The following is a 26,963-nucleotide window of genomic DNA, read 5'->3' as shown; positions in this document are numbered from 1 at the left end:
AGGTCATTGCATTTCTGATACTGGCATACAGCCAAAATTTTAATTGGTAAAGGCAATTCAAGATGTTCCTCCTCCTAAAGCCAGAGATATTCTCAGATCTTTCTTGGGGATGAGTGAATATTACTCAAAATGTATTCAAGGATATTCCATCATTGTTCAACCCCTGAGAAATATTTAAAGAAAAATTTTCTTTTTGTTTCGGATGATGTTGCTAATCATGCTTTTACTTCGGTCAAAAATGTCTTTACTGAGGCACCTGCTTTATCAGCTGTTAAGCGTGGTGCAAGATTTTTGGTAACTGTAGAAACCAGTCAAAAGGGCATAGGAGCTGTACTTTCACAGTCGTGTGATAATTGTGAACACACTGTGGCCTTTGCTTCTAGGTCTCTAAAATTAGCAGAATCACGTGTAGCACAATTGAAAGAAAGGCTTTAGCCTGTTCCTGGGCCATTGAGAAATTCAAAACTTATCTCTGGGGAATAAATTTTTCACTTTTCACTGATCATAAATCTCTTATTCATCTCCTTAGTGGTGATGGATCCGAGAAAGGCTCCTCTAGACTAGTGAGATTGTTATCTCGCTTCCAAGAATACACTTTCAAAATCGAATTTATACCAAGCAACAAGAATACCAGGGCTGATTTTTTGTCAAGGATGTCTGTTCAAGATGATGATACAGTTGATGAACATAAGGAAATTGAATCTTTGGTTGCATCATTAGATGACATTTTAAATGCTCATGGTTTAATTTATCGTGATGACTGGGTTACGGCTGTTTCTGAAAATAATATTTTGTCTCAAATAATGAAATGTATTACTCAAGGATGGCTGAAGAGAGGTGTTTGTCTTCGTCCATAGAACCGTTTTCTCAAGTTTCTAGCGAACTGTCCATAGTTAATGGAAAGAGAGAAAATACACTTAGGATAAATATAGTGCAGAATCGAAACTATATTGTATTTTGGGATGTCCAGCCGGACAGCCCTATTTATTTCTTGAATGAAAGAATAACAATTACAATGACATACTAATGGTGGGACACAGTCCTGTATCCTTGGGGGAAAAAAAAAGGGAGAGACAATACATGTAAAACAATTACATACAAAGGGGCATTTCAGGCAAGACGTAATGAGCTTTGTTACAGATCCAATGTAAAAGCTTTTTGAGTAACAACAATTGCACTCTTTTAACACACTGGCTTAATGTGCAAGTTGTTAACTTGGGTCGACGACGTTTCGATCCTGTCTAAAATACTAGGATCATCATCAGGACAAGAATAATTGGCTGGCCTGAGCATAAGAAATTGCCATGGGGATCTCAGCAACTGGTCGCGGGAGCAGGGCCAGGTGGCCGGCTGAATGAGACAGGGCTCAAACGGGAGCAAGGTCAGGTATAGCTGACCTGTGTGGTGACAGGTCGGGAGTTCCTGACCAAGGGTAGAGAGACCAAGGGTTCAGAAAAAGGCACACTGGTAGTGCCGAACAGCTAAGCCAAGCCACGGAACCAATGCCGTAATGGGTAATCCAGTCAAGGTAAGGAGGCGAGGCAACCGGGCTGTAAATGGCCGGGAGTTCCGGTCCGAGGGTAGGGGAATCCACCGATTGATTGTGGCAGGGTGACAATGCACTCAGAGCTGCCTGGGACCTCCGGAGAAGAGATATGGAGGTCACTGCCACAATCAATCGGTGGATTCCCCTACCCTCGGACCGGAACACCCGGCCATTTACAGCCCGGTTGCCTCGCCTCCTTACCTTGAGTGGATTACCCATTACGGCATTGGTTCCGTGGCTTGGCTTAGCTGTTCGGCACTACCAGTGTGCCTTTTTCCGAACCCTTGGTCTCTCTACCCTTGGTCAGGAACTCCCGACCTGTCACCACACAGGTCAGCTATACCTGACCTTGCTCCCGTTTGAGCGCTGTCTCATTCAGCCGGCCACCTGGCCCTGCTCCCGCGACCAGTTGCTGAGATCCCCATGGCAATTTCTTATGCTCAGGCCAGCCAATTATTCTTGTCCTGATGATGATCCTAGTATTTTAGACAAGATCGAAACGTCGTCGACCCAAGTTAACAACTTGCACATTAAGCCAGTGTGTTAAAAGAGTGCAATTGTTGTTACTCAAAAAGCTTTTACATTGGATCTGTAACAAAGCTCATTACGTCTTGCCTGAAATGCCCCTTTGTATGTAATTGTTTTACATGTATTGTCTCTCCCTTTTTTTTTCCCCAAAGGATACAGGACTGTGTCCCACCATTAGTATGTCATTGTAATTGTTATTCTTTCATTCAAGAAATAAATAGGGCTGTCCGGCTGGACATCCCAAAATACAATATAGTTTCGATTCTGCACTATATTTATCCTAAGTGTATTTTCTCTCTTTCCAAGGACCACTGTTTCTTTTAAAACATAATTTCCCAAGGTCCTTGATTACCTTTTGGGTCCCCTTGTGTTTTCAAATATGTCCATAGTTAATGGGCAGCTATTTCGGAATGACTTGGTGGTTCCTCCAATGTCAATCAGATCTAAACTTTTTCAAGCAGCTCATTCTGGTCACCTAGGGGTGGGAGCCACTTGTAAAAACATCAAACAATATTTTTGGTAGCCCGCTATGGACTCTCAAATTGCTGCTTGTATATCATCCTGCAGTACTTGTTACTATCTGACAAAGACTGGCTCACACATAAAACACCTTTGCGTACAGTACCTTTACCTGAAGAACCGTGGTTCAAGGTTGCTCAGGATTTTCCAGGTCCTTTTCACTTGCTACCACCTGATAAGAGATTTTTGATAGTCTTAGTTGACTATTTCCCTAAATGGATTTTTTTTACATTGTTTCCTCTGCAAACATGTCTTCAGTAATCACATTTTTGGATAATATTTTTACTTGTGAAGATCCTCCAAGGGTGCGTGTTACAGATAATGGCACTCACTTTGTTTCCACACAATTGAAAGATTTTGTTGCAAAACACCACATTAAACATCTCAAGGTTGCGTTATATTTCCCAACTTCAAATGGTCTACTTGAAAGGCTTAATACATTTTTGAGGGAAGGGGTACAAACAGCAATTGCGATTGGGTGTCAAGTTAAGTCTTCCTTAAAGGAAAGGTTTGAAACTATCATCTCTCTCCACATTCCACTACAGGTATACCTCCCTTCACTCTACTAAGGAAGAGAAATCCCAGGGCACAACTCTGTCCAGATGGGTTAAGAGATACCTTACCAAAGAATATCCCCTGTTTTTGTACTATCTCTGAACTTGTCAAAGAGAGAGTAAAATTGTAACTAGCCAAACAAATATCTGAGTATGATGTTTCCCATGTGACAAAAGCTGTTGATTTTCATGTGAATTATTGGGTTTTGCTTAGACTTCCTCATAGAGTTAAAAAGGGAGAATCTAAATTTTCAAATCCAATCAAAGTAGAAAAGGTTGCGAAAAGTGCTGTTTTTCTCCAAGGTAAGGGGTGGTGGTCTAAAAGAGGCCTGGTTAAATTATCCCTTGAGCAAGCACGTTATATTGGTAAGCATAAGAAGAGTGAAGGCACTCAATGGTTTGATATGGGAAATGATCTTACTCCTCTAGACTTGTCTTCTACAAGTAATTTGCACACTCTTCTGTCAGTCTTTCTCACTAGCGATAACTTAGAAGATGTGGATGTTTCTGAGCTTGTTCAAGTGCTTCCTTCTGATAGTCATGCACCTTCAAGTGCTGTTTATCCAGATGAACAAGTTGCAACAAGATCCATGTGCAATGCTTCCATGCCTACTAGGTTTAAAGATTTTTATGTTGGTTAATGCCTTTAATGCAAATATTCTTTCTAAAAAAAACTTGTGCACCATATTTTTTATGCTTGTTTGAATCTAAATTTTGTTTTATTTTTAAGATTTCATTTATCGTTGCTGTTATAAAAAAGGAAGATGTTGTAGTGTGTCACATATGCGTGATCATGCTCATGATTACTCAGACATGATCACGCGTGGTGCTTTCTTTTGAAATGTGTACCACTCGTGGGTTTTTCGACTGGGTGCCTGCTCCATGGTTTCCACGGCCGCACGTTAGATGGGGTTGTGGATTTTATAGAGTTGGATCGCGGCCGGAAGGGCTGCTGCAATTATTGAAATAAACTTCTACAAAACTACCTACAAGTCTGCAGTATTCACTCTTTATGAAGGCGTCAGGCATAACTACGCCCGATACTAAGTACGTCCAAAGGTCACTGCTCAGCACAAGTGTTGCAAGGGATCCATTATTTACAATAAAATGTGTGTTGTGTTTATTGCCTACTCAGGGTTCCTTTTGGAATGTGGGAGTTCAAACTCTTTGGGGTTTTGGTACAAAGTTCCAGGATTGTCAGTTGATAGCTGACACCTGGAGCTGAGGGTGGCCATTATGCTGTCTGGAATGAATTAAATCTTCTTCTCTATGCTACGTGTGGATTTATTATTTTACTGCTCAGAAGAACCCACTACACTTTGGGAAGATTGGGTCTCCAGACAGCACCGTTGATGGCACTGCCTGGTACATCATTGCGGTGAGAGGAACCTATTTCACTGAGCTGTGATTGCTGCAGGCAGGCGCAGGAGATTTTAAAATTCATCAGCCATGAGTTAAAGACTTTCATTTATCACCTGATGTTTATATGTCTATGTACGATGGCCTTGTGACCCTCTACTCGCCTCAGTCTTCTTGCGCTTTTCACGTGTGCATTTTGAATCACTTTTGGAGTTCATCCTGCTCGTGCTGCATTAGTGCCGCCTTCTCCTTCAGTCCTGGTCTCGTGACCGCCTACTTGCCTCAGCCTGTTCATGCTTCTCACACGCTGATTTTGAATCCCTGTCGGAGTTCAGCCTGCTCGCGCTGCACTCATGCCGCCTCCTCCTTCATTCCTGGCCTCTTGACCCTCTACTCGCCTCAGTCTCCTCGTGCTTCAGACACGCTGATTTTGAATCTCTGTCAGAGCCCAGCCTGCTCGCACTGCTCTCGCGCCGCCTTCGCCTTCAACCCCAGCACACTCTACACATGCTGCTCACACAGAGCCTTCTCTGTTTGACCCGAGCATCAGAACATCTGCACACCTGCACATCACAATCCCAACTGCAGAGACAACAAACAAAATAAATCCATGCAATAGCTAAGACAACACAAACAAAAATACCCCTCGACAAGAGTGAATATAGCAACAGGTAGATAACAGGTGTGCAGGAACAAGGGTCCAGAGAAGGCACCACTCATTACAACACAACATCTTTCAAATATTGAGAAGGACATACCCTTCTATGATCCTCACTTGCCATCACTGGGCCTTCCAGGCTCCTATCCTGGGAAGCATGACTATGGTGATGCTGTCACCAAGTATCTCTCAGGACCTAAACTTCAACCCTGCTGATTTCTGGCCACTGCCTGTACTTCTCATACTGGCAGATCAGTGGGCCAAGGGTCCTACTTCCTCTATACACATGGAAACTAAAGTGGCTTCAGTGTATCCCTTGCATTCCCCAGGGACAACTTCAACCCCCATCCTACACTTGACTTGGGATGGTCACCAGTGGTGACATTTTAGTGCACACAGTATCTCCCCGCTTGTGGCCTGCCTGTTTACAGTCATAGCACATCCCCGCCTTTGCAGGGTAAAAATTATTTCCCAGGTACCCCCTCCCCTTTGAATGGGATGTGACTCTTGACACACCCCCCGGACATCTTTTGTGTACTTTTTGGGAGTTTATGACTTTTTATGTTTGGCACCATCTTTCCCCTGAAGGTGGGCCTCTCCTCCTTTCTTTTGATCACCACCTTGGGACTTTTTGGCAACCCTAGTGTGTACCCATTCACTAGCTATTTTCCTCAGCTCTCAATGGCTAGAAAGCTTAGAATCCACTAGGTGCTGGTGTAACCTCTTTGAGGTACAATTTGTAAGTATGTGTTGCTTAACCACCAACCTGTTCAGCCCCTCATAGGTATTCACTTTACCCTTTATCCAGCCTTTCAGTGACTTCACAGAGGCATCTACAAAGTCCACCCATGTTGGAGTTGACCCCTTACATAATTATGTGTGTTTCTGAACTTTTTTTCTGTGCCCTTCTGGGTTTAAACCAAATAGCTTGACAAGTGCCTCCTTCATGTGAGTGTATGACTCTGTCACCTCATCTTCTAGTGTCAGTAGTCTATCTCTCCCTACTGTTCGAATTAGCTCCCACAACAAGGATACCCAATGTCGGGTACCCACCCTTTTCATCCTTATAGCCCTCCCACTGGGTGCCAGCCATTTGTCTCTGTCATCCCCCTCTACATATTCAGGAACAATACTTTTGGGCAAAATGGGATCATTGACATCCCCTGCATTTACCTATGCTTCTTTGTTGCTGCCAGGATATCGTAGGGGCTTCAGCCCAAGCTTGACCCTTTTCTCCTTTTGGGACATTATCCTTTGTTCTACAGCCAGCTTACTGTCCTGGATCTCCTAAAGGCTTCTAGGGCCTTGAGACTCCTCAGTGAATTGGAGCACTTTTTCACTTGCAGATGTAGAGTCATGCCTTGAACAAACTGTGGGGGCAACACTCTCATTCTCCCCATCCAAGTCGAAGAGATCTCTGCCATCTTCCTCATCCCCACTGTCAGGGGTGATCTCCTCTGCGAGGTGGGCCTGGGCTCTCCTGGTTCTGAGGGCCTTCTACAGGTTCTCCTTCTTGACAGTGATCCTTGGGGACCTATTGTCCTGTCCCTGCAAAGACTCTTAAATCTTTGCTCCTCGATGTGGGCAGAATGGCCAAGTCAATTTCTATGTTTTCCATCTTTGGAGACTTGGCAGAAACTTTTCGCTCTTTCTGAGAAACGTGTTGTCAACTTTGTGGTAACTCCTGCAAAACAGTGATTGGAAATACAGAACTTGCCAAACTTTTTTAAACTTCTCAGTGTCGACTTGGCATATCTTTTCGGTGGATACCAACTTATTAATTGTCTTGTACAGCTAAACACAAATTGTCTTGTACAGCTAAACACAAGTTCTGGATCCCAATGCTGGCCATTGATGTGAGGATCTGGGTGTATTATATGGTGTGATTGTGCAGCCTTACCGAGTAATAAATGTGCAAAAACTGTCTTCAGTTCATTCAGATTCATTTGCAAAAATATTAGCTCAACCCTGGGTAGCTGTGTCTGCGAGCAGTAAGGCTTAAACAAAGAACCTAGTGTAAAGTATTTAAAAGCACCAAACAACAAAATAAGAAAGCCACACAACACCAGAGAAATCGGACACTGCCCAGGTACACGATGGGGGAGGGTGTCAACCTCTCTCCCACACTGATCCCAGAACAGCAAAGTGATTGCCATCCACTACTGGGGCAGTTCGCGCCTGTTCTCCCTCACACCTGGACTCACGCCCATGTATGCCCGTGACATTGACACTGGGGACAGTCCACCTGTTAAAAATAAAATGTAAAGGGTGTCAGACGAGGTGAGGGCCATTATCAAGGAGGAGGTCTCCAGGATGCTGGTGTTAGGGGGGATTGAGCCCTCCAACTGTCCCTGGTCCAGCCCTGTGGAGCTGGTACCCAAGACTGCCCCACCAGGCGTCACTCCAGAACTTCGGTTCTGCGTGAACTACCGGGGTCTCAATTCCATCATGAAGGCTGACGTACAATTCATCCCCTAAGCTGATTACCTCATAGACAGGCTGGGCACTGCCAAATTTCTTAGTAGTTTTGATTTAACATCAAAGTACTGGCAGATCACTGTGACAGAGGGAGGAAACCTCAGATGACCACTTCCCATTCTAGGTGATGCCCTTTGGGTTGAAAAATGACACTGCCACCTTTCAGAGGTTGGTCAACATGATCCTGGCTGGGAAGAAGGCATTCTCTCCTGCCTACCTGGATGGCGTAGCAGTCCACAGCTTCAGCTGGGAGAGGACACCTGTACTTCCTCCAGGAGGCACTGCAGGCCCTGCAGCAGGCAGACCTGACTAACAAAGCCAGTAAGTGCCATATAGGGCAGGGATCCGTGGTTTATCTGAGCCACATGGTGGGTGGGGTCATGGTGCAGCCCCTCCAGGCCAAGATTGAAACTAGCTTGGCTTGGCAACCCCATAAAACACAGACTGAAGTGAGAGCCTTCCTGGGCTTCACAGGATACTATTGGAGGTTTCTGAAGGGATATGGCACCATTGTTGTCTCCTTATTAGAGCTGACATCAAAGAAGCAGCCCACAATGGTGATCGGGAAAGAGGCCTGCCAAAAGGCTTTTGATGCCCTCAAGGAGGCCATTTGTACAGCAACCTTTCTCAAGGCTTCTGTCTTCTCTAAGGGGTTCATAGTGTAGACAGACGCTTCAGAGCATGGCATAGGGGCAGTCTTAGCGCAGCTAAATGAGGCAGGCCTAGACCAACTGGTAGCCTTCATTAGCAGGAAGTTACTTCATGGGAACAGAGTTAGATTGATATTGAAAGAGAGGCATTTGTTGTGTCTGGGCACTGAAGATGCTGAGACCATACTTGTTTTAGACTCACCTCAGGGCCCCTCAGATGGCTCATACAGATAAGGGGTGAATTTCCCAAACTGTTGTGTTGGTCCATCTTTCTACAGGGATTTGGACTTCATGGTGGATACCATCCTGGGTCAGACCTTGCCAACGGTGATAGAGAAATCCCAAGGGGTTGGATAGTTCTCCCCACTTTCAGCTTAGGGACATATATTAGACCTGTCCATCCTTAGGATGGTCTTTCCTCCAACTTTTTGCTCTCCTCCTCTACTTTTTCTGGCCTCCTTTCTGCTGGTATTAGTACTCTGTGCACTTTACCACTGCTACCCAGTGCTAAAAAGGCTTTTGCTCTTACCTCTAAACATGGTAATATTGACTTATACCCAACTGGCATATTTAATTGACTTATAAGTTCCCAGTAAAGTGGATCTACCTGTCCTGGGGCCCTGTATATTAAATGTGACTTGTGGGTCTGCAGCACAGATTGTGCCACCAACTCAAGTAGCCATTTACACATAGCTCAGGCCTGCCATTGGAGATCCTGTGTGTGCAGCTTTAAATTGCCATTACAACCTGGTAAAGTAAACCATTTGTTAGGCCCAAACCTTGATGTTTAATACACGTTAGTTAACCCGAGGGAAGGCCATGGCAGCCCAGAAGGGAGGATGCAATGTACTTAATAAGCAGGACATGCACTTTTCAGTTGTGCATGTCCAGGTAGAGAAACACCCTTACATTTGTTGTCCCTGCTGCAAGGCATATCTCTTTCACAGGATAACATTGGAATTGCCTTATTACATTTTGAAATTGTAATTTCCAAATGGGAAGAGATTACTGGTTCATGTTTGGTGTCTCTGGAATCACATTTTGAAATCCCAACTTACAGTGAAGTCAGATTTTAAATTGCCATTCTCAAAATGCCACTTTTAGAAAGCTGTCATTTTCTTGCCTTAGCCATTTGGTGTCTGCAGTCTGTCTCTGGTCACATTGCTGGGCGTAGTTGGCAGTTGGGATTTGTGTTTTCCTCCTAGACAGCCACACACAGTAGGCTCAGGTGTGACTGGATGGGCCATCACGGGCCATCACTGGCAGGATGGGAGGGAGGAGCTGGATGCAGCCTCACTTACACCCGAATAGCCTGTGTCCTGTCCCCACACAAAGGGGCTAGCAACCCTGCATTTTCACTTCAGCCAGCTTGGAGCCAGTGCAGGGGAGGCAGCGTATCCCTTGCACTTCAAAGTCAATGTACAGAAGCTTCTCCCACCTTCCAGAACCAGGGCACCAGGGTGTAAAAGATGGTCCTCAGATACCATCACTTCAGTGCACTTCTGGACCTATGGCTACTCTGCCGAGAAGAAGGACTGATGTACTGCTAAAGGACTGCCACTCTGCTGAACTCCTGCTTTGCTTTCCGGCTTCCTGCCGCCCTCTTGCCTGGGTGAGAAGGGCTGGACCTGCATCTCTTGAACCCCAGAACCCCGAGTGGCTCCAAGAACTAGTTAGCTGGTCTCCTGATCTGAAGCCTCAGGGACATAGCAGGCATCCAACAACCTTGCATTTGCACCTGGATTCTGCCATCTGTGAGTTTCCCACTCCAGTCCTGGAACTCTGGAAGTGGGCCTAAGGTGTTATTCAGCCTGTGGATCCGGCAGATCAGATGCATCTCCTCTGTTGGCCGGCACAGCCCTAAGCAGAACCGATGGATCCTGCTGAGTGAATTGGACCCATCAGAAAAGACACGCATCACCGCTGCAGCCTGCTGTTTCGCCTTTGGAAGGTCCACTGTGTGATGCATCCTAGGTGCAGGCCCTCTTGTCGATAGCAGCCTGGACGCCAGGCTCTGCATCGCAGCCTCGCAGCTCCTCGGAACCGACACATTGCCTGACTGCGCGTTGCATCCCTGGCACTGGACTTCCCATTGCAAGGCCCATCAACAGGATTCTCAATGTGGATGCAACAGGCCCTTGCACCACAGCCTCACTGCATTTTGGAACTGATGCATCTCCTCCGCTGTGTGGCGCATCTTCAACACTGATCCATGCAATGCTCCCCAAACCAGGATTGAAGGTACTCTTGTTCAGCAGGCCTAGTTGGGTCCCCGTAGCTGGCCCGCACTTCATCGCAATTGGCCTTAACTTGTGACTTTGTCTCAGTCGGCGCAACCAGATAACCACAGTTTGTACTTTATGCCTTTTGGCACTATTTTCTCTAAAAACTTTAAAATTCCATGTATCCGGTTCTATTAATTCAATATTTGTCATTGTGGTCATGTTTTATTTGTCAAATGAAGCTCTATTTTTCTAATCCTGTTCTGGGCTCCGTTTGTGGTGTGTTTTCAATGTGCTACTATTTGAAGTGTTGCATAAATGCTTTACAAATTTCCTCTGAGTTAAGCCTGACTACACTGTGGAAAGCTACCAGGGGGCTGAGCACAGGTTAGTTTGAGGTTTGCTTGTGCCTTACCCTGACAAGGATTTTGGTTGCTGCTTGACCGAGATCACACCACACTCAACCAGCAACCCAATTTCCTATAAGCAGCAACCACATCAGGCTACTGGGCAAACGTGGCTACAGGGTAGCAACTTTCTAAAAGTTGCTTCTCTTAAAAGTTAAAATAAATTCGCCTTGGTATCAAGTCAGGTTTAATGCCACGATTAATATGATATATTAAAGTATACATTTTAGCAGTCCCTTTCAGAAGTTACCCGGGCTTAGGGGTCAAACGGTAACTCTGTGTTAGCCAATGGAGCTACTAACTTTTTCCACTGCAAAACAATGATTTGGAAGTGTTGCTGTCAGATTAAAAGCATGTGTTCTTCTTAAAAATATATAGCTCCCTTCTTCAGGACTCCATAGGATTTCCTTAGGGGAAATGTACATATATTGTTAAGGGAAGTAGGGGCTTTGCCATTAGTTTAAATGACAAAGTCAAACTTTATGTTCCATCTCGAAACCTGAGGTCCTCTAATTCATCTCTTTCACAGACCCCAAGGTTTCTTCGCTCTCGTTTGGGTGGACTTTCTTTCCAAGTAGTGGCCTCTTGGCTCTGGAATAGCTTACCTCTTGATTTGCATGAGGAGGAGGATCTTTTTAGTTTTTGTCGCAATCTCAAAACTTGGCTGTTTGTATAACTGATCAGTGGCCTTGGGGCTGTGCAGTTGTGTTCTGTCACTGGTCTCCTTTTCTTTGTAGCGCCGGGACACTCCTGGGAGTAGCCGTGCGCTCTATAAATACCCAGTAACATTAACATTAACATTAACAAACTAGCAGTTTATAAATGCGTTTCCAGGCTGCAGTGGCAGGCTGGGAGTCATCTTGCTTGCTTTGTACCACATAGGGTGGAACAACCAGTGTTGCAGCCCTGGGGGAGACATTCTTTCTTCCATGCTCTTCGTACCATATGCTACGTGCTTATAAGTAAGTCAGCGTATGCCAATTGGTGTTAGCAAATTCAACATGCACTTTGTAAGGGGTTTAAACACTGGCACTGAGGTCAGGTTAGCAAACCTCAGTACACTCGCAGAATTGAAAAGCCAGCAGCATCAGTCCAATCCTTCGGGGGTGATACTGCAAAAAGATACATATCCTTATAGCCTGCATTCAAGCCAGATCTCTAGAAAAATAAAAATAAATGTATCACAAGTGGTTGGCTATACAGATAAACTGCTACTAAGCATGGGCCAAAGCTCTTTTTTAAACAAAAAATATTGTACAAATTTGTAAGGCAAAATAGGAGAACAATAAATGTACTCCTGGGATAGAATAGAATAACAGAACCTCCTGCGTCTAAAAAGAGTTAGAAAACCTAGCTGAACAAAAACTTTGCTTTTTTAGGATGAATTCCCTCACCCACTAGAGATGGCATTCTTCATGATTATGATACTCCTCACAACGTGACAACTGACCACGATGCGGGCTACAACTCCTTCTCTGAGAAGGAGGAACTTTTCGGATGTTTTAAGAGATTTGGTAGAAACTCCATGGTGAAATAAAGGGTAGTGAGGTTCGCAGAGCGTGCAATATGTGAAGTTGTGATTAAAACTGACTCCAGATCAGGCGTACAACTTTATTCATGCATGCCTGGGACAGGATTAAAAGAGAGAGAAGGTACAAGACAGTGGTCAACTGACCCTACTTCTTTGTATCACTAGCTCTAGGTCAACATGCTTCTGCCAACTAGAAGAGTTGTATTGTCATTCATCAAGACCTCTTAGCATTGCTTCTGCTCAAATACCATGCTCATGAAATAAAAAATACAAAACCAATAAGTAGTACATAGTGAAATTCAGTTGCAGATCCATTGCATTACAAATTCAATGATCGTGTGTTGTGTCTCAAGTCGAGGGACACTTGTGGGGTGCTCAGGGTATACTCAGTCCATGATTTGAGGCTCCTGTAGCATCCGACCAATGCTAGGTTTGAGGGCAAACGCCAATACACTTCTTTAGTTCAGCATAGGGCCTCTGCTAAATCTCTTATAATATCCAAAGCACTCCTCCTTCTCAGGGAAGGGGTTGTAGCTCTCACCTTGGTTAGCTGTCACACTGCAAGGAGAATCCTAATGATGCAGCATGCCACCTCTGGTGGGTGAAGGAATTCGTCCTAAAAAAGGAACATTTTTTGTTCAGCTAGTTTTTCTAACTCTTTTTAGACCCAGGTGTTTCTGTGTGTGTAAGATATTGGATTTGAGAGTGAACACCAGCAGGTCTCTAAATCTCCCCATGCCCTTCTTTTGTGTTTACCAATAGAATAGAATAGGACATCAAAAGAATTTACGTTATTGTCATCACATACCACCCCCCCTGACTCATCACTTCTGCTACACACTGATGTTTGTGGGTCGAAGTCAGTATGAAAAAGGCGATGAGAAATATCTTAATAACCTGCTGGGAAGGTCCTGCATATAACTCTAATGGTGAAAAGATGTACCTTAACCCTGTCTCCGTGTAACTAACTGTTGATGTTCTGATATAGAACCTTTTATGTATGTTCATGAACAGTTCTCCCTATTAGTAAGACAACCACCACAAGCTTTGTTATGAAGTACTCACTGTTGAATGAGAGCATACTTTCTTTTTGGCTCTTTAGGTTACTGGAAATAATTAACAGATAATAATATCCTGTGGTTCTTAACTTAGCAGTTCATGTATTCCTTATTAAGAACTCTTAATTTGTTACCCATAACTATATATACATATTATGTGTAACATTGTCTTGTCATTAAAATTCTTCCTGTCAAATCATGTTATCATATAGGTTTAATTGCAACAATTCTTATACTTCTTTAAAAAAAACTCAAAGTCCAGCAGTTTTTGGTGAGTTTGTCTTATTCAGTGTCTGCATTAGAGGCAATGACATTAAAGGAGATTTTTTGCAAGATTTCAAAGCTTTTTAGTCTTTATGTGCCGATTTAATAATCATCGTTTTGTTTAATTAACTCACTTAAAGTTTGACTACAGTAAATATTATTGCAAACATTGTACAATATGGAGACCACAAATCAAAGCTAAATTTGAGCTGCTGGTAACCGATGGGGGCCACAAAATTGCTTTTTTGGACCGGCACTTCGGGCTGGACTTTTCCCATGAGGAACAAGTTCAAGGCTGATTTCCATATGGCTGGGTCTGAACTGGGGTGGTGCGGTAAGCAAAAGAATGATGGATTAAACCCAGATCTTTGTGACGAGGGGTGAATGTTTGCATTTTTCAGCATTCCGTCCGTCATTTGTTCCTTTTGCCAGACAGAAAAAGGAAGAGAAAGCCAGAAAAAAAACATCTCATAGGGAGAAAGGAGGATCCTGCAATACTAAGATAAAGGAGCAGAGAGTGTTTGGCAGTGAATTAAAGAGGCACAAAAGGGGTTTAAGACTACACATCCTTGGTATTCGCTGCACCAAGATTTAATGGCACTGGTTGCGAGCTTCACAGCAGTGTTTTGGGCAACAGTTCTCATTCCTTTACAGATTAAGTACTTCCACAGCTCACGCTTATGTGATGTATGCAGTTTGCATTAAATGCACTAAAGTGTATTAGCAGAGATAGGATGCATAAGTGATTAGCAAACTTCAAGATCCCACTACATGCAGTGCTGCTAGGCAGATTTGCACATGTGATTGTGCTGGAGCGGGTAGTACAAAATGTTGTATACCCCCCATTCTGCATGTTATATTAATCCAAATAATCAATTAATGGTAATATTATTAATCCGTTTGATGTGATGACTCACCAATTATATTAACAAAAGAATTACAGGGCCTTCGTAAAGATGGGCGACTGAGACGCACGACGTGACTGCTACTGTCCCACTAGGTTTTGGGTGAAGTGCGCCTGCGGCACCGCCAGCAACAGTGGCCTCGTCCTGACCCCAGGAAAGATGTACCCACCAAGGTCATACTGGGAGAGTTGCCAGGACCTCAAGACAAAGAACAGTCTTTAAAACCGGAACCAGCAAGTGCGATGACTTAATCTAACAGACTATGTGAGAACTTCACCGAGTGACCCCAAATCCACCAATCAGGACTGTCTAAAACTCATTCTTGATACATTTTGACATTAAAATCATTATAAAAGATGGTAGAATAGTGAGTTCAAAAAGTCTGTCGTTCGATTCGTCTTGCTGCGAATTTCCTGACATTATGCTGACGGAGAGCACGGTGACACTGCTGGACAGCTGTTATCCTGAATCTTTGAGAGACTGAATTGCGGCCTGACTTTGATGAATTTAAAGATTTTTCCACCACTTGACTGACATAGAGGACGACTAATAGCCAGATTAGGTAAATACGATGTTCTGCGGTTTGGACGATGATTTTCTAAAATTTGCAATTTAATTAGATAAACGATGCTTTGATTAATAGACAAATGTATTGTGTCGATTATTTGAAGAAATTAGATTAAGAGAAGAGTATAAATAAATGAATTGAATTACCAAACTATAAAACCAACTAACTGATTCATCGCCAAATGAGGGGAATATCACGAGGTTTGAAGTTAATAAAAGTATTCAATGCATATTAGGGTTTAGGTGAAAAGATATTCCTTTCGTGTCAGCATATGGAAATGTATCCCTCCTGGGAAAGCAGATCAATGAGGTGTGAGTGTTGGTGTTATGGGCCCCACCAATGAATGTATTTGAGTTAATGTGTTATTGCGATATTTGGTCTGTGACGAAGGGAGGATTTGACATTCCACGCTGCAACAAGGGCACATTTTGCCCCCAAACGTGTACCAGCTGCAGAACGCAAGCTTCCACAAAGGCAATGAATAATTATTTATATGACTCAAAGAGGGCTGTCCCACTAGTTCGATCATACGTGAGCCCCAAGTAAACCCCCGATCTACTCTAAATCAAATGTACTGCAGAACACTTGCATCATGACTGCCCTGTAAAACAACCGTGGGATCAGGAATACCTGTGACACAGCAAAGGGTTTATTATGACACAACCAGATCGACAGATGCATGTATTATGAATCAATGGTGTCCATCCTTGATAGGAATTTGTGGATGGCTACTTGCTCAAGTTTGTTAAAGTTCACACATTTTCAAGGCAAGCCATGCCGTGTTCTGCCCACTCGCCTCCCATTGCATGGGGTTTACTGTTGTGCACTATGACACAGATTTACACAGTTGTACAATGATTTATGCCTATTAGAAATACTTCTGTGAATTCCTGATTGGGATAAATGGAGCCATTTTTAAGATGGAGTCAAACTAGAAGTAGATATAACTCTAAGGTATTTACCAAACATCTTAATAGACTCCATGTAAATGTTTTGTGACTTTGTGCCAGAGGATAATCACCCGTGGTTGCCCTTGAGCTTGGCATCTGTTTTTTTCCCAGTATAATTTTGATGTGAGAGACAAGTTATAGCTCTGTCCCAGGTGTTTATTGCTTCAGCAAGCGTATGTTAATCACATTTTGCTGGGTCAATCAAAATAATGTCCAATGAGAAAACGGGTTAGCTCAGGTTTTACTTTTAAACATGTATAATAAATCATTTCACAGAATCATAAATGTTTCTATGTGCCAAAAGAAATTTGTTTGAACAATGTAATGTTTGCATTTAAAAATAGGTTCATGTCGGACCGACGGACACATGACATAGATGAAGCGTTCCTGTGGGGACCAGGTCTTATGATCACTCCAGTACTCTACGAGGCAAGTAGTTCACATATTGTTTGAAAATTGTAGATTCATGATCCTATAAAAATATATAAAGTAAGACAACCTTACTGTTGTTAAATGCTCGTAGCTAGAGTAGTTTTAAGTATGTTGCTTAGGAAAATCAGCTGCTTCATTTGAACTAAGATCGAACAAAAGCTAGTTTTTATCAAAATATGAGCTCCTGTGTGAGTGGCAGTCACATCTGCAAAGCTGCCCTATCACACTCGCCCTTTAGTTACTGCTTATCATCCAATAGTCTTCTTAATTCAGCTACATCAAAATGTATGTTCTATACATGTCAACAAACCGCCAATTTAACCCGCAGGGGAATCTGTGGCTTTAAGTGGGATTAAAAAACTAAGGGTTATCGCAAAGGGGCGGGGCCAATGTAATTTAGGGTGTTGCATTAAAACAGGTAAACTAAAAATCTGTGCTTAGCAACGTGTGCCTCCTGTCTGGTATTTTGCTGCTTCTGTGTAATACTGGTAACATTACACCTACAACAAGCCAGGCCTATTGGCTGTATCAATGGTTGTTATTTGCATAAGATAAATAAGCAATAACTATAGATTTGTTGTATATAAATTGAAAATGCTTCCGTTCTGAAATGCTGAGACTATGAAAGAACTGAAGGGACATCAAAGGCAGTGAGCAGTGGCACTGCTGCAGAGTTGAGATTTTTTTTTTCATCCTGAGGGTGAGGGCGAAAATGGAGAGAACGATAGGGACCGTCTCAGCACCTGCTGAGCACTGGCAGGACCCGGCCCACTTAAAGCCCTGGTAGTTCTGATATGGAGCCTCCAAAGTACATCAAAGATGTTTAAATAATTTTTTAAAAATCTTATAAGCTTGATGTACATGGTGCAAGGTATGAGTACAGGTTGTCGTTGTGCTCCAGTTATTGTTTGATGTTTATGAGCTGAAGTTAGTTTGTTTTGCTTTAAAGATCAAACCATCAATCTTCAGTTGATAGCACAGATCACCGACCTAACAGAGAGCAAAGAATGACACAGTTTAGAGATAACTTCCCAGCCAATAGACTGCGGTGGCCAAAAGCTCCAATGGTAGAAAGCATTCAAGTTCTCTAAAAAAGGTAAAACAGCCTTATAAAGTGTATACAGCGGAACCAGACTGCCTTGCACAAGAACTGATTCTTAGAGAGAAACTCGACTGTTAAAAAATATAGAATAAGAAATGAACATGTGAAGGTCGAAGGCGATGGTGCTCCCACATCATGCGACCTCCTGTTTCACCTTTTCCAGTGGGGGTAATGGTCATCACTGCTGCTCCCATGGAATACCGTCAGCAAACACATCTGCTTGTAAGTGTGCCTTTCAGGTTGTAGGGCGAGCTAGAGAAGTCTTTCTGGGACCCATCTGTAACTATATTTAAAGTAAAACAGCAAACAACATTCAATCCTCAAATACTCAGCATCAGACGAAGCTGTGCATGCAAACCTCAAAGTCTGTTTAACACAAATCGGATTGTTTAAAAATATTGCTTAAATAAAATTCATCCACACCAGAGAACAAACATTTCCACAACCAGACATTCATGCACCTGGGTGTTTTTATTATAGTTTTCTTTAAACTGAGAATAATAACGGCTGCTGTACAGTGTCCTGTTAGTCTGCAGGAACCCAGGTTGTATTTCTCTCCTTCCTTCATGACATCTTATAGAACTCCTTTAGTGGGCGGGTCCACAGGACCTTTACGCAGTATTGCTCTCTTTATATCTATGTCTCTCCCTTGGCAAAACTGATTAATTGAGTAATGTTTACACGCTACACAATACACAGACCACACTTCGCACATGCTGCTGCTGTTTACATAGTTGTTATAAAGTGTATGCAAACTGTAGTTGCTAGTGTTGGTTGAGAATATGTGACGTTACAACGCGGTCGTTACACCACAGTACGTTACATTGCAGTTATTACAACGCAAGTCGTTACAACGACTTGTGCTAGAGGCGCTGGACTTAGAAATAGTATGATTTACTATTCCAACTCCAGCCTACATAACACTAGGGAAGGTGTTGGAATACTAAATCATACTATTCCTTAGAGTATAGGGCCATCCAGCGCAAGTCGTTGTAACGACTTGCGTTGTAATGACCGCGATGTCAATGTATCGCGGTGTAACGACCGTGTTTGTAAAGGTTGTTCGCCGTTGGACGATACATCAGCTCCAAACAAATTTATGATATGCCTTCTTATTTGCTGATCTCATTGGCACTGCCGGGAATCCTTCTGCCAAGCCAAAGGGTCTCTCAAACCATTGGACTTCATTCGATCAGGAACTGGATTCCTGCATCGATCTGGAGTTGGTGCCAACCCACAACATTTTGAACAAGACGAACAAGGTAACGCATCAGCCAACCCATTGTCCAGGTTTGCAGGATGCCAAGCATGATATACTATCCTCCACCACAGGCACGAGCTCTCTCAAAAGCTGCACCACTTGTTGCAAACCATCATCCTTTAAGCACTTGTACCATAACCTTGTTGTCAATTATGAGAGTCATTTCCTTGTTCTCCAGCTCCAGGGAATACAATGTTGTGACTCTTCGCCCTCCACCCCTCTATCCTTTCTGTGCACCACCATCCCCGCTAGTATGGGTCAACCCCAACGGACCCCAATGTGTCTAAAATATTTCCACCTTTCATGTCAATTGGTTATGTAAAAGTCACATTGTCACACTGTTGTAGCCCTCCAGAAATCAGAGCCACGGGTGTAAGTCTTGCCTGATCCCGTCTGTAGTTCAGATTCTGAGATGAGGGATGTCTGCACCTTGCATGATCAAATACAAAAGGCTCTTCCTGGTGCCATTGCCTTGAATGCAAGATTAAGTTCACCTAGCACATGTTGGAATTATCTCAAGTCACACTTTGATCTGTCGGCAACATGTCATAACAGTCTGCACAATTTTTGTACTTTATTTGCTGGTAACCGAGACACAATGGCCACCGAGTCTAGCTCTGTGCCAAAGATGATAGCGGTTCATTTTTTCAGGCGTTATATTAACTACAAACACTCCTGCCACCTGTACCAAGATGGTCATCTGCCTCCAGGACTCACCTCTGTTGCCAGCCTATCCTATTAAAAAGAAGTCATCAAAATAGCGCAGTACCAGCTCTGACCCTGACACCTTTAAACATCCATTCACGGAATATACTGAATGTCTTGAAAATTGCACACATTTTGAAACAGCCTGTTAATATTGCCTTATCCATGAAGATTTGGCCTGCAAATTGAATTCAAATCAGTTAGGAATTGCTGGTGCTAAACTGGCAGGAGTCAGAAAGTCAATTGGATGACCAACTTCCCCATGTACGTCTCTATTCTGCAACTGCCCACCATCTCCACTAGGCCTGGGCGATGAACTCCACTCCGCTCGCAGAGTTTGCGGAGTTTCCCTCACTCTGCGTTACACGGAGCTCGCGGAATTCCCCAAAACTCTGCTTTGCGCAGCGGAGTGGAGTTTTTTTCCTCGCTTGCATTCACCAACGTCAAGTTGGCGAGCACGTGCACGAAAAATCCACCTCCTGGAGAGATTTTTCCTCATTCGCGATCGCCAATATCAAGTTGGCGAGCGTGGAAGATAAACCTCCCGGCGAGATTTCTCATCGTGGGGGGTCAGGTTTCCTCGTTCGCGATCGCCAATATCAAGTTGGTGAGCATGGAAGATAAACCTCCCGGCGAGATTTCTCATTGTGGGGGGTCAGGTTTCTCATTGCGAGTGGTCGCGTAAGCTCAAGACCGCTCGCATAGAGAAACTGCCCATTCGGGTTTAGAAAGCTGCCGCTCGAGTAAAAATATACTCGAGCGGCAGAAAAGGTAAGCTTGCGCTGTGCATGGAGCTGTTCGCAATGATTGCACAGTGCAGACAAGCATCCGGCACTGTGCAATCACCGCAAACGGCATTTTTCTACTGTACTCCACCGCTCGCAGAGCTCCGCGTAGTGCGACAGAGTTTTTTTTGCACTTCGCGTAGCTTCGCTTAGTGCAACTCCGCGAATTCCGCCCAGGATTAATCTCCACCACCATGTCAATTCTCAAGAATGTCATTGAGCACTAGTCTCAATCACAAGAATAATTTATGGGGCCACCTTCGGGCCAGGACAGGTGGTGAATCACCTATATTACTCTTTAGTTTTCTTGGGTACAATGCCCATGGGGATCTGACGTTCTCAACTGTACCGGCCATCTTGCCTTACCTCACCTCCTTCATCAGTTTCCTCTGTACAAGGTCTATTCGTTCTCTTACTGAACAAAACGTCTATGGGCTTATGTCCAAGCAGGTCCTGTTGTAAGGAATCCCAAAACACTGGTCAAAACCTGTCTTTAACAATGTTGCTGCTTCCCTGTTAGGGCATTGTCTAAGCCATCTTTCCATTGTCTCCGGCTTTATTGACCTACTGACCTTTCGTCGTCACTCTTCTGCCTACCCACTTGCCCCATTGCCTGACCCCAGACTCTGATTGCCAAAACATTGTACGGGGGGAGGGAGGTTTCTTCCACGTTTTGAACAGTTGTGTCTGAATTGGCTTAGAAATTGGTAGTTAACTCCTTTGTTAAAGTTCCAGCATGCTCACAGGCCTACTTTTGGTGCCCTCACCACTCCAGGGGTGTGACGCCCTGGAAAGGGTACAAATGAAAATGGCAATCAATTGATTATGTGCTCTGATGGTGCTGGCCTATTCAGGTCACTATCTGTAACCGCAACCTATTGTATGTCTCCCCACATGATTTGGAAGCATCAAGGCTTCTCCTGGCCTGGAACTCCTCATTGCACGGTCTGAAACCATGCTAACGGTCCGACACAGATGTAGGACATACTTAACACTTCTGATTATGTGAGCAGTGCCATATTGCTCTCCAGGTTTTATTTGCAGTATGTGCTGACACATCATGTTAATACTGTGGGCCACGTGTCTATGTTAGTCAAAACCCACCTGTCTCTTTGCCAGTCCCTTTCATCCTCCTTTGACCATTCCTTGCACCTGGTCTTCTTGTGCCTCGTATATCATTGCCTCAAATCTTTACTTGGTACCTATAATCACCCCCCAGTGGCTCTGCAATGTCCATATGTGGGAGCCTTATTTTTCACTCCTTTTGTTTCTTGCCCTCTCTACTTGTCTCTGCTACACCAATACGCTTTTCAGTGCAGAACGTCGTTACAAGTTATACTCTGAACTTTGTCTTTAAGCAAAACATTTCATTTTTTTAATATTAGGACACTAAAAAAGTTACAGAAAGATCGTTTTGTGGCATCTTGTTTTTGCCTGCCATAATTACAGTGTATAGGTTGGAAAATGCATCTTAATGTTGCATGCATCGCTGTCTGGATTACATCAAATGTATTGTTTAACACAGTCGAATCACACACATTAAGTGTGCTTGGCTTTTGTAAAGCCCTTGCAGTGCCGATAAAAAGAAAATCCATGTTATGTAAGCACAGTTTTAATCAGGAAAAATTGTGTTGATGTGTAGAAAATCTATCTGTTTTATATCTTTTATAGGGAGCAACATCTGTGAACGTTTATTTCCCCAAGGCTCGATGGTTCAACTACTACACGGTATGTGCTAATAAAAAAATATATAATGTTTTTATAATTTTTGCCAGCGTAATATATATACAGTATTGTAGATCAATTTGTATCCATTTGGAACACTCGAGCATCAGCACAATAGCACAAGGCTCCTTCCGGCGCAATCAGTGGCATTGGGCAGGCCATTGTTTACAGATTATGTACACCGAGGGACCGAGCAGACACAATAGATGGCCTCGTTTATCACGGTTTTGATGAGCTAGTCTTCCTTCTACTGTGGACCGCACACTAATGATGCCCTTGCAATGCGAAGTGCAAAGCACGGGAAAATATGGCGCCTGGAGCAGTACTTTAATGCGCATTTCCCCAGCCACAACATGTGCAGCAGGCTAAGAGTCTATTTGTAAAATGGTAAAGAATATTCCAGAAGGGGACTTGCCTCTGGTATTAGAGTTCCCTCCAGATATCAGAGGGCTTTTATACAACCATCGAATTCTAAATCAAGACCTCAGTATCACCGAGCAAAGGAGGAGAGGGACAGTTGATAGTCGGTTACCCCATTTCATTATCTTCAACTGATTTATTGACAGCCAGTCAAAAAGTTTATTTCGATTATATAGATCTCACAAAACAACATCAATAAAATAAAAAAGGCTTTTCAGCATGAAAGAACATTTGGAAATCAGATAACCCTATACAGAAAAAAATCCTTCACACACTAAAAGCAGGAAACACACTGCCTATATTGTTTTTTTTCCAAATTATGTTCCCCTAAACCCCCTCTGAACTTTAATGGCTCTCTTTTAATTTTGCCAACTGCCAATGTGGTAAGATAAGATTTTGAAAACAGAAATACAATAATGTGTTTCGCAGACATTGAAAACGCACAAAAAGGAAAAAATGCGTGTACATTTGCTTGAAAATCAGAAGCGAGGGCAGTATAGCTCTCTCTCCTCTAACCCTCTGCCCCTGTGGGAACTTCTCAAATTCACCACCACAACAAAGCCTATCCTAGATATTTAGATTTACTTCAATAAGGGCTGGAAATCCAAGTGTATGTAGGATTTCATACCTGGACTAGTGAAAACAGATTAATTTGCTTTCACCACTGGCTTTTTGACATCAGGTATTTACCTTTCGAACAATGTATCAGAGTAAAATATACCACAAATTGTCTCATTGTCACCATCCCATTTGATGCATTGTAGGGATCACTACAGCCCATCCACTCCTCAGTCCTGTGCACATTATCAAACCATAGGATATCTCTGTTTTGTTCTAAATTTAAAATTTCTCATGTCCCTAATATGGAAAGTGGTCTTCGGTTCCATGCAAAGGAAAACCCATAAAAATGTCACACTTTGTCCTGTCCTCCGCATAGGGTACCCCATGCCTTGATGGATGTTATAAACTGGTGAGGCTGGCAGGAGAGTGAGTAAGCGGCCTCATGATCAATCTATTCTTCTCTTTCTCTGGGTTGCACAAGTCTTTCAGAACACCCAAAAGCCGACAGGATAATTTGCTAAAGAGATACTCTTTGCTGAATGTACTTTCAACATAAAGGTAATGGACATCTCTTGATTCGTAATAATGCTAATTTCCCATTAGTTTTAGCAAGAGACACACTTCTAGATTACAGCATCGGCAGCAGTTAAATTATACATTCAATATGACACCAAGAGGAAGCAAATGAGTTATTTCCTTTAAAAGCCATATTTCTGACCCTTATGGAATTCTTCACATTCGTCGGGGCCTACCGATGGGATTTTGGACTTGAATTTTGGACGTGAGTCATAAAACCCAGATTATCCATCAAATGAGACCATCTTGTCATAAAATGTTCCAGACCGGATGTGACAAGCCTGGTTTATTACCAGATTGAGGACACGAGTTAGGGCATGAGCCTCGAATAGAAGCATTTTGAGGAACCTCAATGTATATTTATCTGCCAGTATAACTTGTTGACACAGCCTTGTCATGTTAAGTCTCACCGTTGTCTGTTATTCCTGATTAATTGCGTGCCTGATTGTAATCCGTGATGAAATGCCAATAAAAAATAGATTTTTAAGACCTCTGGCTGTTTGTGAAACCAGTAGGAACATCGTTCTGTAAAATAATGCCCAATATTTTTCACTAGTAAATGATGGACTCCAGTCACCACTGGGGCTGAAACTGACCATGGCACACAATGGTGAGAGTATATTGACCAACAAAGTCAACAGCTCCTCCTTGACCACATATTTCATAGGATGTCAGTAGTGGGCAGAGAGAGAGAATCATTCCCAGGTCCCACACTTTGTCAAATCCTGTGCTCATGCTACAAAATGTATTTTAAGACTTTGAAGGGTCTGACATGCTTAATAATGACGCAGCAACTAACACGACTATCCCACTAGCAAGTGCCCCAGGCTGGCACTGCCTACTTTTCTTTTTCTTTAGCCGGAGAACTTTTTAAAACTACAAAACAGATGCCTGGATAAATGTGTTTTTTGCAGTTTTTTGTAGACCAAACATGGCCCCAGAGTACCAGAGCACTTTACAAGAGAACCATACTTTACTTATTTATACTTATAGGCACAGGAAGATTACATGATTTGCCCCAAATCACAGGATGTTGAGCTGAGGTCGGGATGCTGCCCGCACTATTTATTGACCCGAGCTCCGCAAAACATCTTTTGACATGTTTTCGAAAAGTAGTAAACTCCAGACGGGCTTCCATGTTATTTTACTGTGGTATATTGATTTATTGAAAAGATACAGGAGTAAACAGCGTATTTTGTTCCCCGGGTAATGTAAGCTGGGCATCTGGTAGGATATCTCTTTTGCACCTGTCAGTTGTGTACTGCATGTGAGATATCACTGTATCTGCCTGATTGTACGTTCACTGTTTATCAGATCTATGCATTCATTATGATGGGAACCTTTGAATCAATTTTCCATGCACTAGTTTTGCTTTGAAAGTAGGCCTGGGCGAAAATTCCGTTCCGCTCGCGTAAATTGCGATAATTTGAAATTTGCGCGTTCCGCGGAGAGTGCGAAAATGTCAACATTTCCGCAATCCGCATCTTACCGCGCTGTAAAAAAATACATTCTCGCGTGCGCGTGATCGCCTTACCTGAATCCCCGTGTTCGCCGACAAGTTTTCCCGATCCGGTCGCGTTCTCCATGAGATGTTGGATTGTTGGTTACAATTTGCGCTGTCTCGCGACAGTTCGCGCCCGCATTAACTTAATTTGTTGCGTGATCACGTCATTCATCGCGCGATCACGTCTTTCTTCTCGCGATCATGCACCGCGAGAGTATGAGATGATTGAGATCTCGAACACGTCATTCTCCACCCCGAGCGAGAGCGTGAGGGCGCGGGCACGTCATATCGAATGCGAGCGGGCGGGACAAGTGAAAACAAGATGGCCGTGCCCGTGAGCAACTGCATGGGTAAGTTGGCGAGCCGCGATCACGCAGAAAATACCGCAAACGGGCAGGAAAAAAACGTCCGCATCTTCGGGATATTTCCGCGTGTTTGCGGAGATTTTTAACATTTTCACCATAGTTTGCGAAAGTGAATTTCGCAAATTCCGCCCACCCCTGTTTTAAAGTATATCGTCGAATATGTGGCTGTTTCCTGGCCGCACATCATCACTTTTGGACTTATCTGCAAAGATATTAAAAAAGTAACAACAATGGTGGGTCAAGGATGAATACATATAATGCACCTTGATATTTTGAACCTGAGGAAAGTAGTGGGAAACTGACACCTTAGTTTAACACTAAAACTATTACTTTGAAATTAATTATAGTAATTATTGTCTCCTGGGAATTTAAATGTACATCAAAAATAGCAGCATGACGGGCAATAACATTTGGATTATGGGTGCCTAAAGTTGTTCATCGAGGACCAGAGGTGTCCGAATTTCAGCTTCTTAAAATAGTTGCATTTGTATAGAGGGAAAATGGAATTTATTCACATACTGTTTGATAATTTATAAATCTGGCGCTGCTATTGCCCTTGTGGACCACTATTGGGCAGCCCTTCTCTTGACCACGGCCATTACAACCTAAGTTTGCTTTACATAATTGGTGCTTCTGATGTTGTTTTTATATCTGCATAACCTAGTGATATGTACATCTAAACCTATATATAAATAAAGTGTATTTCTGTTTCAGGGCGAGGAGATACCATATTCATGGCATCAAACCTCCACCGCCATTCCAGCGCCTTTGGATACAATTCCCCTTTTTGTTCGTGGAGGATACATTCTTCCAACACAGGACCCTGCCCGAACAACAACTCTAAGGTGGGTATGTCAGAATTCCTGCACAGACTCCAGAGGGGTTTTAACTGTTTGCAGCTTGTAATGATGACGAAGGTTTCTTGTAAAAGTTAAACATGCATGCAACTGATGAAAAGAAGTAGATTGGCATGTGAAATTGATGACATTTTATTTCATGAAATATTGTGAAAAATTGAAATTTTGTTAAAAAAAGAAATTGTGAGGGACGAAAGCTACTCTATTGACTTGCGTGGTATATCTTCAAGGTATGCAGTTGAGGAGATAGAAAAAGTGAATCTATACTTTCCTAAATGCACTTATCTTTTAATACTATAATTTTCTGTGATTTGATATTCAATAGTACCATCTTTATTTTAATGTGGTAACCTATGCAGGAGGGTCGCTGTAGTGTGTTCTTCCCCCACTTCAAATCGTAGGCCAAATGGCTACCGCCACATATAAGACTATTTGAGCTAAACAGAAACAAACTGTGCCTCTCTTTTCGAAGT

General features: G+C 43.1%; 1 protein-coding gene across 1 annotated transcript in view; it reads left to right on the top strand.

The window, feature by feature from the left end:
• LOC146856076 (lysosomal alpha-glucosidase-like) overlaps window positions 1-26,963 on the top strand; it is an 829,176-nt gene that overhangs the window by 642,450 nt on the left and 159,763 nt on the right. The window contains exons 17-19 of the mRNA XM_085654093.1: window positions 16,542-16,626; window positions 22,154-22,210; window positions 26,348-26,478. Of these exons, the coding sequence (XP_085510219.1) occupies window positions 16,542-16,626; window positions 22,154-22,210; window positions 26,348-26,478 (273 nt within the window). The remainder of the gene's footprint in view (window positions 1-16,541; window positions 16,627-22,153; window positions 22,211-26,347; window positions 26,479-26,963) is intronic.

Source organism: Triturus cristatus, chromosome 4_1 (assembly GCF_964204655.1).
Source record: "Triturus cristatus chromosome 4_1, aTriCri1.1, whole genome shotgun sequence".
NCBI classification, from domain to species: Eukaryota; Metazoa; Chordata; class Amphibia; order Caudata; family Salamandridae; genus Triturus; species Triturus cristatus.
The sequence above is the reverse complement of the archived record's forward strand: the minus strand, read 5'-3'. Positions and strand labels throughout refer to the sequence as shown.